The 10144-nt window shown below is 46.2% G+C and overlaps 1 protein-coding gene across 1 annotated transcript; it reads left to right on the forward strand.

Moving 5' to 3' along the window:
* Positions 1 to 4101: 4101 nt before the first annotated feature.
* On the forward strand, positions 4102 to 6322 carry LOC140735280 (salivary gland specific protein SAGSIN1). Its single transcript, XM_073060149.1, has 2 exons — positions 4102 to 4410; positions 5363 to 6322. The coding sequence occupies exons 1-2, from the start codon at positions 4237 to 4239 to the stop codon at positions 5381 to 5383; spliced, it is 195 nt and encodes a 64-aa protein (XP_072916250.1). The 5' UTR covers positions 4102 to 4236; the 3' UTR covers positions 5384 to 6322.
* The last annotated feature ends 3822 nt before the right edge of the window (positions 6323 to 10144 follow it).

Consider the following 10144-nt stretch of genomic DNA (forward strand, 5'->3'; position numbering starts at 1 on the left):
TGTTACCCATGCACCAGGCTCCCCCACTCCACACAGTTGATGAATCCAAAGGAATGGCAGCAGTTGATACAGTTTGACATCAGCGGCATCGCAGGAGTTGCCGGTCAGCATTGAACTCAGTGTAGGACTGCCTTAGTGACTCCAGCTCTAGACTTTTTCTCAGGATTTACTCCTGAAGCCTTCCCCATGAGTGGGTATAGCCATAAGGCAGCGGAGGTTTGAGATCAGAGTTTTCCTTCTCCTAGATGAGCTGCCAACCACGGCTGATGAGCCCCGTCTACCTGAAGCAACTGGTTTTAAGGCACCAGTAACCTGCCTTTGCCCCTTCTCCTGTCAGTAGAAACTGTTACATTGGGCTTAGTAGCTCAGCCACACATGAAGGCCAGGAGCTGGACTTGGTTGCCAGAGGCTATTTGAAGTGCACACCATTGGGAGCATTTAATGGGTAGTGGGAGCTTGTTCCCATTACCACCCCCGATTATAACAAACTTAGGGAACAAAATTAGTAAAACAAATTGTGGTCTGATTTGTAATGATCAGTGTGAGCAAGAATCTTGTGCTGTGCAGTTTTTTGCCCAGTGACGACATCATGTGTGCACCAGATTTTATCTGTAGCTATTCATTTTAACAGCTAGCACTGATAATAAAGAACTTCGACCTCCTCTGGGTTTGATCATTTCCGCTCTCATTTATCTGCACTCTCACAACACATACGTAGCAGGCCTGTAGTGGGTAATGAAGGATTTTCTCACCAGCAGCTTTTGCACACCGTCCATATGTGATTTGCTTGCTTTAAACCGTCCACATCAGAAACTGGAAAAGGAAGCATGATTGTGTACGACCATGACATATACTTAACCTGCCAACAAGGTAGAGGGTGTCAAGCTTTTGTGTGCAGTTTAAATTCCTTTGTGCATTAGTAACAAAAGATGTGTGTGCTCAGGCATGTGCACACCTTAGAGCGAACATTGGATGTGGTGTATATGGATTGTAGTAATTGTAATTAGAATTGGTTTATTGTTGTCACATGTACGGAGATGCAGTGAAAAGCTTCTCTTGCGTACCGTTCACACAGATCAGATCATTACATGGAGCACTGCGGTAGAACAAGGTAAAGCAATAACAGAATATAGGATAAACTGCAGAATCACAACAGATTGCTGTTTATTGATTACAGCTATTACAGCTCAGAGTTTAACATAATCATACCCTCAGTTCTAATAAACAAGTTCCAAACCCTGGGCTTCAGCACTTCCCTCTGCAACTAGATCCTTGGCTACCTCACCAGGAGACTGGTGCCTGTGCAGATTGATAATAACATCTCCACCTCACTGACAATCAACACTGGCACACCTCAAGTATGTGTGCTTAGCCCACTGCTCTACTCTCTCTACACCCATGACTGTGTGGTTAGTCACAACTCAAACACAATCTGTAAACTTGCTGGCCACACAACTACAGTTGGCAGAATTTCAGATGGTGACAAGGGGGCATACAAGTATGAGATAGATCAGCTGATAGAGTGGTGTTGCAACAACAACCTTGCACTCAACATTCATAGAATCAAGGAATTGATTGTGGACTTCAGGAGGGAGAAGTCAAAGGAACAGACCTCATTGAGGGATCAGCAGTGAAAAGAGTTCCTGGGTGCCAACATCTCTGAGGATCTAACCTGGGTCCAACATTTTGACGCAATTACAAAGTAGGTGCAACGGCAGCTATATTTCATTAGGAATTTGAGGAAACTTGGTATGTCACCAAAGACACTTGAAAATTGGAGAGCATTCTAACCAGTTGCATTGACGTCTGGTGTGGAGGGGCCACTGCACAGGACTGGAAAAAGCTGCAGAAAGTTGTAAACTCTGCCAGCTCCATCATAGGCTCTAGCTTCCCCAGCACTGAGGATACCTTCAAAAGACGGCATCCATCATTTAGGACCCCCATCGCCCAGGAAGGCCTTGTTCTCATTGCTACCACCAAGAAGGAGGTACAGGAGTCTGAAGACACAGACTCAACATTTCAGGAACAATGTCTTCCCCTCTGCCATCAGGTTTCTAAATTGTCAATGAACCCATGAACACTACCTCACTATTTTTAACTCTCTTTTTCAGAATCAAGTTTAATATCACTGGCAAACATCGTGAAATTTGTTGTCTTTGCAGCAACAGTACAATGCAATACAGGATAAATAATAATAGAGAAAAAAACCTGTGAATTACAGTAAGTGTACACAGTTGCAAGAAAAAGCTTGTGAACCTTTGCAGTTACCTGGTTTACTACATTAATTACTCATAAAAATGTGGTCTGACTCACAATAATAGACAAACACAATCTGCCTAAAACACACAAACAATTGTACTTCTCGTCAATACCGAGTACGCCATTTAAACAATCATAGCCGAGGTTCAAAAAAGTATGTGAACCTCTGGGGTAATGCCTTCTACTAAAGCTATTTGGAGTTGGGTGTTCCAATCAATGAGAGGAGATTGGAGGTGTGGATTATAGAGGTGACCTGCCCTATAATAAAATCAGGTTACTGACAGAGCCTGCTCTTCTCAAGAAAGTCCTGTTTATATGTCCCATGCCTCGATCAAAACAACCTTCAGAGGACCTTGGAAGAAGAATTGCAGAGATTCATGAAGCTGGAAAAGGCTACAAATTCATTTCTAAAGACCTGAGTGTTCATCAGTCCACAGTAAGAGACATTGTCTACAAATGGGCGAAACTCAGTACAGTTGCTGCTCTCCCTAGGAGTGGGTGTCCTGCAAAGATCACACCAAGAGCACAATGTGCAGTGCTGAAGGAGGTGAAAAAGAACCCAAGGGTAACAGCAAGGGACCTGCAGAAATCTCTAGAACTCGCTATTGTCTCTGTCCATGTGTCCACTATAAGAAAAGCACTGAATGAGAATGGTGTTCCTGGAAGGACACCACAGAGGAAACCACTGCTCTCCAAAAAAAACATTGCTTTATGTCTCAAGTTTGCAGAAGACTGACTGGATGTTCAACAACACTCTGGGACAATGTTCTGTGGACAGATGAGACAAAAGTTGAACTTTCTGGCAGAAATGCACACCATGTTTGGAGGGAAAAGGAGCACTGCACACCAGTACAAAAACTTCATCCCAACTGTGAAACATGGTGGAAGAAGCATCATGGTTTGGGGCTGCTTTGCTGCCTCATGGCCTGAACATCTTGTTATCATTGAGGGAATAATGAATTGAAAATTGTATCAGGTCATTTTACAGGAGAACCGGATCCATGGAAACTTGACTGTGTGGATCCGGAATTGGCTTGCCCACAGAAGGCAGAGTTTTGTTCCTGGAGGTCCATGATCAGTGGTGTCCCGCACCATTATGTCCCTTATGTCTTGCTCTGTGTTGGTTGTCCATTATTTCCAACAAAGACAGTGAAACCTGTGTGGGAGAGTTTTTAAAGTGGGGAGGCTGTTGCACTGGGACAGATCCACTCTCTCAACCTTGGATCTCCAGGACCTTTGGTACAGGTAGTCATCAGAACTGGGGTCTTCCTTGGTGGCAGTGGATGACCATGACTTCTATGCCTTGTCATACCCTTTGCTCTCCACAAAGTGTTGCAGAACTGTCCTCCTGGTCGCTACAAATATAATCGACCAAACCTAACTTCACAGTTTGTTGTTCATTGATCCTGTTTACAATTACTATTCTATACATTTTCCCACATGAAAAAGAATCTCAGGGTTGCATACGGTGACTTGTATGTATTCTGATAATAAATTTTACTTTGAGGTACTCTCTGGCTACCCTCACCTGTCGAATTGGTGTACTGGGGTGTGGGCACTGTCACTTGCAAACAGCTCCTCGGAACCACAGGTGAGAGCTGAGTGTCCGGTGGGGACCAAAGGAGGATGAGCTGCCCCGGAATGGACACGACAAGCCCCTTCTCCCTGGACAGCCCACACGTCACTCAAGTGGGTGATAATGAAGCTGGTTGTAATTGTGACAGTGTCACACGCCCAGCTTTGCTCGCCACAACGCTGACCTGCGACCTGCCTCCTGCTCTCCAGACAAACCTAGCGGACGGAGGTCAGGCTCAAATCACCAGACTTTTGCCCCAATTCGAGAGGCAGAAGCGCCGAGGCCGGAAGTGGGCGTGACCCGGGCAGGAAGTGCTCGGTGCGGCGGAGGGTGGACGATGCTGGGGGCCGGAGCAGGTGCCCGGGCCCGGGCTTGAGGGCCGCGTCCCAGCCCGGCGCTGTATGGCGGGCCTGCTCCAGCTGGCCCTCAGCCGCCCCGCCGTCATCACTTACGGCGGTTTCGCCAAAGGCCTGAGCCGCACCCTCGTCACCTTCTTTGAGCTGGCCTGGCGGCTCCGCCTCCGCTTCCCTTACCTCTACCTGGTGACCTCCATGGTGCTGAACGTCCGCCTACAGGTGAGGGGTAGGGAGAGGACAGAGGATGGGGAGAGAGGGGAGGGGCAAGGGGCGGGGAGAGAAAGGGTGGGGAGGGGAGGGGCAAGGGGCGGGGAGAGAAAGGGTGGGGAGGGGAGGGGAGGGGCGGGGAGAGAAAGGGTGGGGAGGGGAGGGGAGGGGCGGGGAGAGAAAGGGTGGGGAGGGGAGGGGCAAGGGGCGGGGAGAGAAAGGGTGGGGAGGGGAGGGGAGGGGAGGGGCAGGGTGGGGAGGGGAGGGGAGGGGCGGGGCGGGGAGGGATTGGAAGAGAGGAGTTTCGGAGGGAAGGTGTAGGGAGAGAGAAGGGGGTAGGGAAGAGGGACCGTCAGTGGAGGGGTAGGGAGAGGAGAGGGGAGGGGAGGGAGCGTGTGGGAGGGGAGGACAAGGTGTGAAGTGCAAGCAGTGAATGGAAGGGAGGTGTGGGTGAAAGTGAGGGGAGAGGAGGTGGAGTGGTGGGGGATTTGGGTGTTGGTGAGGGGGTGTGGAAGGAGGAGGAGGGTGCTGCTGGTGGGATGGAAGAGGGGTGTAGGAAGCGAGGGAGTGGGGTGAGGAGGGTATGTTAGGTGTCGGTTGGAGGGTGGGGTAGAACTTTGGGGTTGGAAGCTCTAGGGATCATTGAATGGGGAAGGGAAGGAGTGAAACGGGCTGACTGAGGTGGGAGGGCAGTGGGATCAGCGAGCCAAGGAGGGGATTGTGCAGTCAGAGTGGGTGGGATCGGAGAGTTGAGGGGACAGCAGTTTGCAGATTCTGTGGTGGGGGGGTGGTGGTGTAGGGATGGGTGATGAGATAGTATGTGGAGAGGGGGAATAAAAGGAGGCTGAGTAAGGTTTGTGGGTGAAGTTTGGGATGGGAGTGAGGGCCGGAGGCAGGCAGCGTGAGTGTGGAGAAAGAATTATCGGATGAGGTTGGAGATTTTCCATGTCTTATTTCTTAACAGGTTCACATTGAGATCCACTAGGTGATTCGGAGCATGTCTCTGTGTTAATTCAGTCCTGGACTTTGAAATTGCTGTCTATTTATCAACCATTGATAATGGTGACTTCAAATCTCAGACTATACTGGAGTACGCAGACTGTGAATGCGTTGGAAAATGTAAACAGTTATCAGCACTGCAGCGGAAGGAATGATGCGGTCACGGGTGCCCGTGGGCTTTCTACACAATCGCAGGATTCCAGTTGGCAGCTTCAAGCTACATTTCCTTTAAGAAATGGACTTGGTGTTTTAATAGAACAGCGGAAATCACTGTGTAGAGAGGGGAAAGAGCCTCTTTCTTTTATTCAAAATTGCTTTTCAGCAAGGAATCTTCGGAGGGTGCGTGTCTCTCCACGTTTGGCAACAGCAGAGGGAAATCTGGATGAGCACTTTAAAAGCCCTGACACAGCGGCAATGATGGACTGTCTGGGGAGAGTGAGTGAAGTTTTACAGCTGTTCAGGACGTGGTGGAACCCAGGGGGAAAATGTCTGCACTTTGCCAACCACCAGTTGTTAAGAGAGGCCGCAATCAGATGAGGGAATATTAAAAGACAAATTAATCTTCTTAGTTGCACATGAAGCCCTCGCTGTTAGGAGGTGATTTCAAAACCGAAATGATGGCTTTTCCTTTTAACTCCTCGCAGTGATCCAACCACCTTTCTCTGGGTATCAGCAGGCTCTGTGCTTCCTGACAATCTCCATAGAAACCACTTCTGTCTGATCTGAAATGTTCCTTTTGCAATGTAGTGCATAGCACATTGGTGTAAGATAGTTAACTTAAAATGATGGGCCTCAGAACTGCAATTATGGCATGATAACTGCCTTTCCAAATGTACTGTTCTATTTGTGCAATAATGGCTGAGTGACTGTTTAAATCTGAATATTTTTCAAGTTTGATAAAAACAAATACAAATCATAAAATTTCTCTTGGTAACGGCATTTTTTGAGAGTACAATTATATACTCAGTGGCCACTTTATTAGGTACACCTGCTTGTAATGCAAATGTCAGCTAATCACGTGGTAGCAACTCAATGCATAAAAGCATGCAGACTTGGTCAAGAGGTTCAGATTAAATATCAGAGTGAGGATAAACACACTTTTTAGGGGGAAAAAACTACTTCTGACATGTCTCTGACCCATTCCTCCAATTATCTTGAAATTTTGCGTCATTATTGGTCCATGACATAAAAAGGTTGGGAACCCCTGATCTAACCCTTCCCTCCTACATAGCGCACCATTTTCCTTCATCTATGTGCCTATCTAAGAGTCTGTTAAACTTCCCTAATGTATCTGTCGCTACCACCACTCCTGGCAACATATTCCATGTAGCCACCACTCTGTGTAAAAGACAACTACCCCTATACCCCTCCAGACACCTTAAAAGTTATGTCCTCCTCATTTTAGTTATTTCCTCCCTGGGAAAAAGTCTCTGGCTGTCCTCTCAATCTTTGCCTCTTGTACACTTCTATTGAGTCTATAAATGTTGCATTAATTTCAAGAATATAAAAGCAAGGAGATAATGCTGAGGCTTTATAAGACACTAGTCAGACCGCACTTGGAGTATTGTCAAGAGTTTTGGGCCCCATATCTCAGAAATGATGTGTTGTCATTGGAGAGAGTCCAGAGGAGGTTCACGAGGATTCAGGGAGTGAAGGGGTTAACAAATGAGGTAGCTTTGGGCCTGTACTCACTGGAACTTAGAAGATTTCGGGTGGATCTCATTGAAACCTACCGAATGTTGAAAGGGCTAAATAGGGTGGGTGTGGAGAGGATGTTTCTGATGGTATCCAGAACTAGAGGGCACAGCCTCAAAATTGATGGGCGACCTTTTAGAACAGAGGTAAGGAAGAATTTTTTTAGCCAGAGATTAGTGAACCTGGGAAATGCTCTGCCACAGAGTGCAGTGGACGCCAAATCTGTGAGTATATTTAAGGCGGAAGTTGATTGTTTCCTGATCGGTCGGCATCAAAGGATATGGTGGAGCAGACTCAATGGGCTGAATAGCCTAATTCTTCTCCTGTGGTCTTACAGAGTCACCTTAATGGATTATTGGAAATTCAGTAAGAAAGGAGAAAGGGTCAGAACACATACATGCACACAGTGGCTACTTCAGGCTCTAAAATATACACGGGATCTATGTGACTGACCATGGAATGATTGTTGGTGCCAGAAAGGGTGGTTTGAATATTGGAAACTGCTGATTTCCTGGGATTTTCACACACAGCATTCTCTAGAGTTTACTGGGAGTGGTCAGAGTAGAATGGCTGGACTGGTTCAAGTTGACAGGAAAATGGCAGCATCTTAGATAACCATGCATTACAACATGTTGCACCCTGAAGTGGATGGGCTACAGCAGCTGCAGAAGACCACATTGGGATCCATTCCAGTGGCATGTTATTAGCTTCACTCCTGTACCTAGCAAAGTGGCTATGCAGTGCATCTTAACACCAGAGTTACAGCTCTTGAACTCAGTCCCCCGACAAAGGCCAACACACCATGCACCTGTTTAGCCACTCTATCAACTTGCTTGGCAATGTTGATGAATCTATGGACATAGACCCCAAGATCCCACTGTTCCTCCACACTGTTATGCATCTTACCATTAACTCTGTATTCTTCCTTCAAATTCGACTTTCCAAAGTGAGTCACTTCACATTTTTCTGGGTTGAAGGCCTGTTTCTCTGCTATATGATGAACAGAAAAGGTTTGGTCACTGTTGATGAATGGAGTTCAAGGATCAACTTTATTCAGGAGGTGATGGGTGGAAGGGGTAAAAGGGCTGAAGAAAGAGGAATCTTGGACAGTGGACCATGGAAGAAAGGGAAAGGAAGGAGGAGGGGAGCCAGAGGGAGGAGATGGGCAGGTGAGGAGAAGAGAATAATAATAACTTGTTTATCGAGCACTTCTCATAGGAACAATGCAGTTCAAAGTGCTTTACAATGGGATAGAGTGCAAACATGAAAATAAAGACAAAAAGGTGTTATTTAAAAGCAAGGTTAAATAAATAGGTTTAGAGCTGATGTTTAAAAGTGTCAACTGAGTCTGCATCCCTTATAGTTTTAGATATTGAGTTCCACACTATTGAGAGCTTTGGTAAGAGAAGGCATGAGAGGGACATCCAGCCATTAACCCTGCATTCTGCCTTCAGGTGTGACCTTCCAAGGTGAATATCTTCACTCTTTTTCCAGGTTAAACTCCATCTGTCACTTCTCAGCCCAGCTCTGCATCCTACCAATATCCCATTGTAACCTATGCCAACCTTCCACACTATCCACAACTCCATCAAACTTTGTGTCATCTGCGGATGTACTAACCTACCTTTCCATTTCCTCATCCAAGTCATTTCCAAAAATATCAGATTCCTACAAAATCAAAAAGTGGCGGTTTCTGCTTTTCCTTGACTTGAGCAGCAGTACCTCAGCCCTTTATTGCTGCAGGCAGTTTGCCTCTGTGGTTTTCTTCTACATTCTGAGTCAGAGATGTCTGGCTCAAACCCTCCAGTAAACAATTCTAGAGAGACAGTCCTCCAGGGGTAACAAGGATTGGAATTGGTGTATTATAGGAAGGATGTGGAAGCTTTACCGAGGGTGTAGAGATTTACCAGGATGCTGCCTGGATTAGAGAGCATGCCTTAATGAGGAAAGGCTGAGTTGAGTTAGGGCTTTTCTCTTTGGGGCGAAGGAGGATGAAAGGTTACTCGATACAAGGGTACAAGATGATAAGAGGCATAGATCGAGTGGATGGCCGGAGACTTTTTCCCAGGGTGGAAATGGCTTACACAGGTGAGCAATTTTAAGGTGATTGGAGGAAAATAGAGGGGGGTCATCTAAGGTAACTTTTTCACATAGAACGTGGTGGGTTTGTGGAATGCCCTGCCTGGGGTGGTGGTAGAGGCGGATACATTGGGGCATTTAATAGACTTGAATAGACACACAGATGATAGGAAAATGGAAACTTATGTAGGAGGGGAATGATTAGGTTACTCTTAGAGTCAGTTAAAAGGTTGCAACAACATTGTGGGCTGAAGGGACTGTATTGTGCTCTATTGTTCTGTGTTCTGTTTGCCTCAGTGGGGGAAATGTCGACCCTTTCCAGTCCTGTAAGACTTCTGTAAACTTTAACAAGATCTTTGCTGTGAATTCTGTATAACACAGCTGTGACTGGCAGGGGGCAAAGAATAGGAGTAAAGCAGCCCTTTTCTGCTTGGCTGCTGATGACTAGTGGTGTTCTGCAGGGTTTGGTGTTAGATCTGCTGCTTTTCAGATCTACGTTAATGATACGGATGTGGAATTGATGGCTTTGTGGCCAAGTTTGTAGACAATACAATTCTGCTCCTGTGTCATATTCTAGTCTCTCCTCATACAACAAATCTGCAGAGTGAGGAAGGTGTCAGTTTTTGTTGCAGTCCTGTGGTTTTGTGAGGTGGGTTGTGTTGGATGCTTATGCTTTTGTCATCCACAGGTTCTCTGGAAGTCAGGAATGAGGCATAAAACTTGTGCTTACGGCCGTTTCATTACGAAGAAAGAACTGAAAGAACAAAGCAAAACAAGTTGTGTTTCCCTCATTCTTAGACTGGAGATAACAACATCCCAGTAATAACAATAAACCTATGCAATAACCAAATTTATGTGGCGTGACACCTGGAGAAAATCTGAGAAACTTCTAGAAAAATATAGAAGCAGCTGTACTGTAATTGCAGGAAAATACTCTGAATAATTACATGTATATAGGTAATGATATAAATAA

Source organism: Hemitrygon akajei, chromosome 11, assembly GCF_048418815.1.
Source record: "Hemitrygon akajei chromosome 11, sHemAka1.3, whole genome shotgun sequence".
NCBI classification, from domain to species: domain Eukaryota; kingdom Metazoa; phylum Chordata; class Chondrichthyes; order Myliobatiformes; family Dasyatidae; genus Hemitrygon; species Hemitrygon akajei.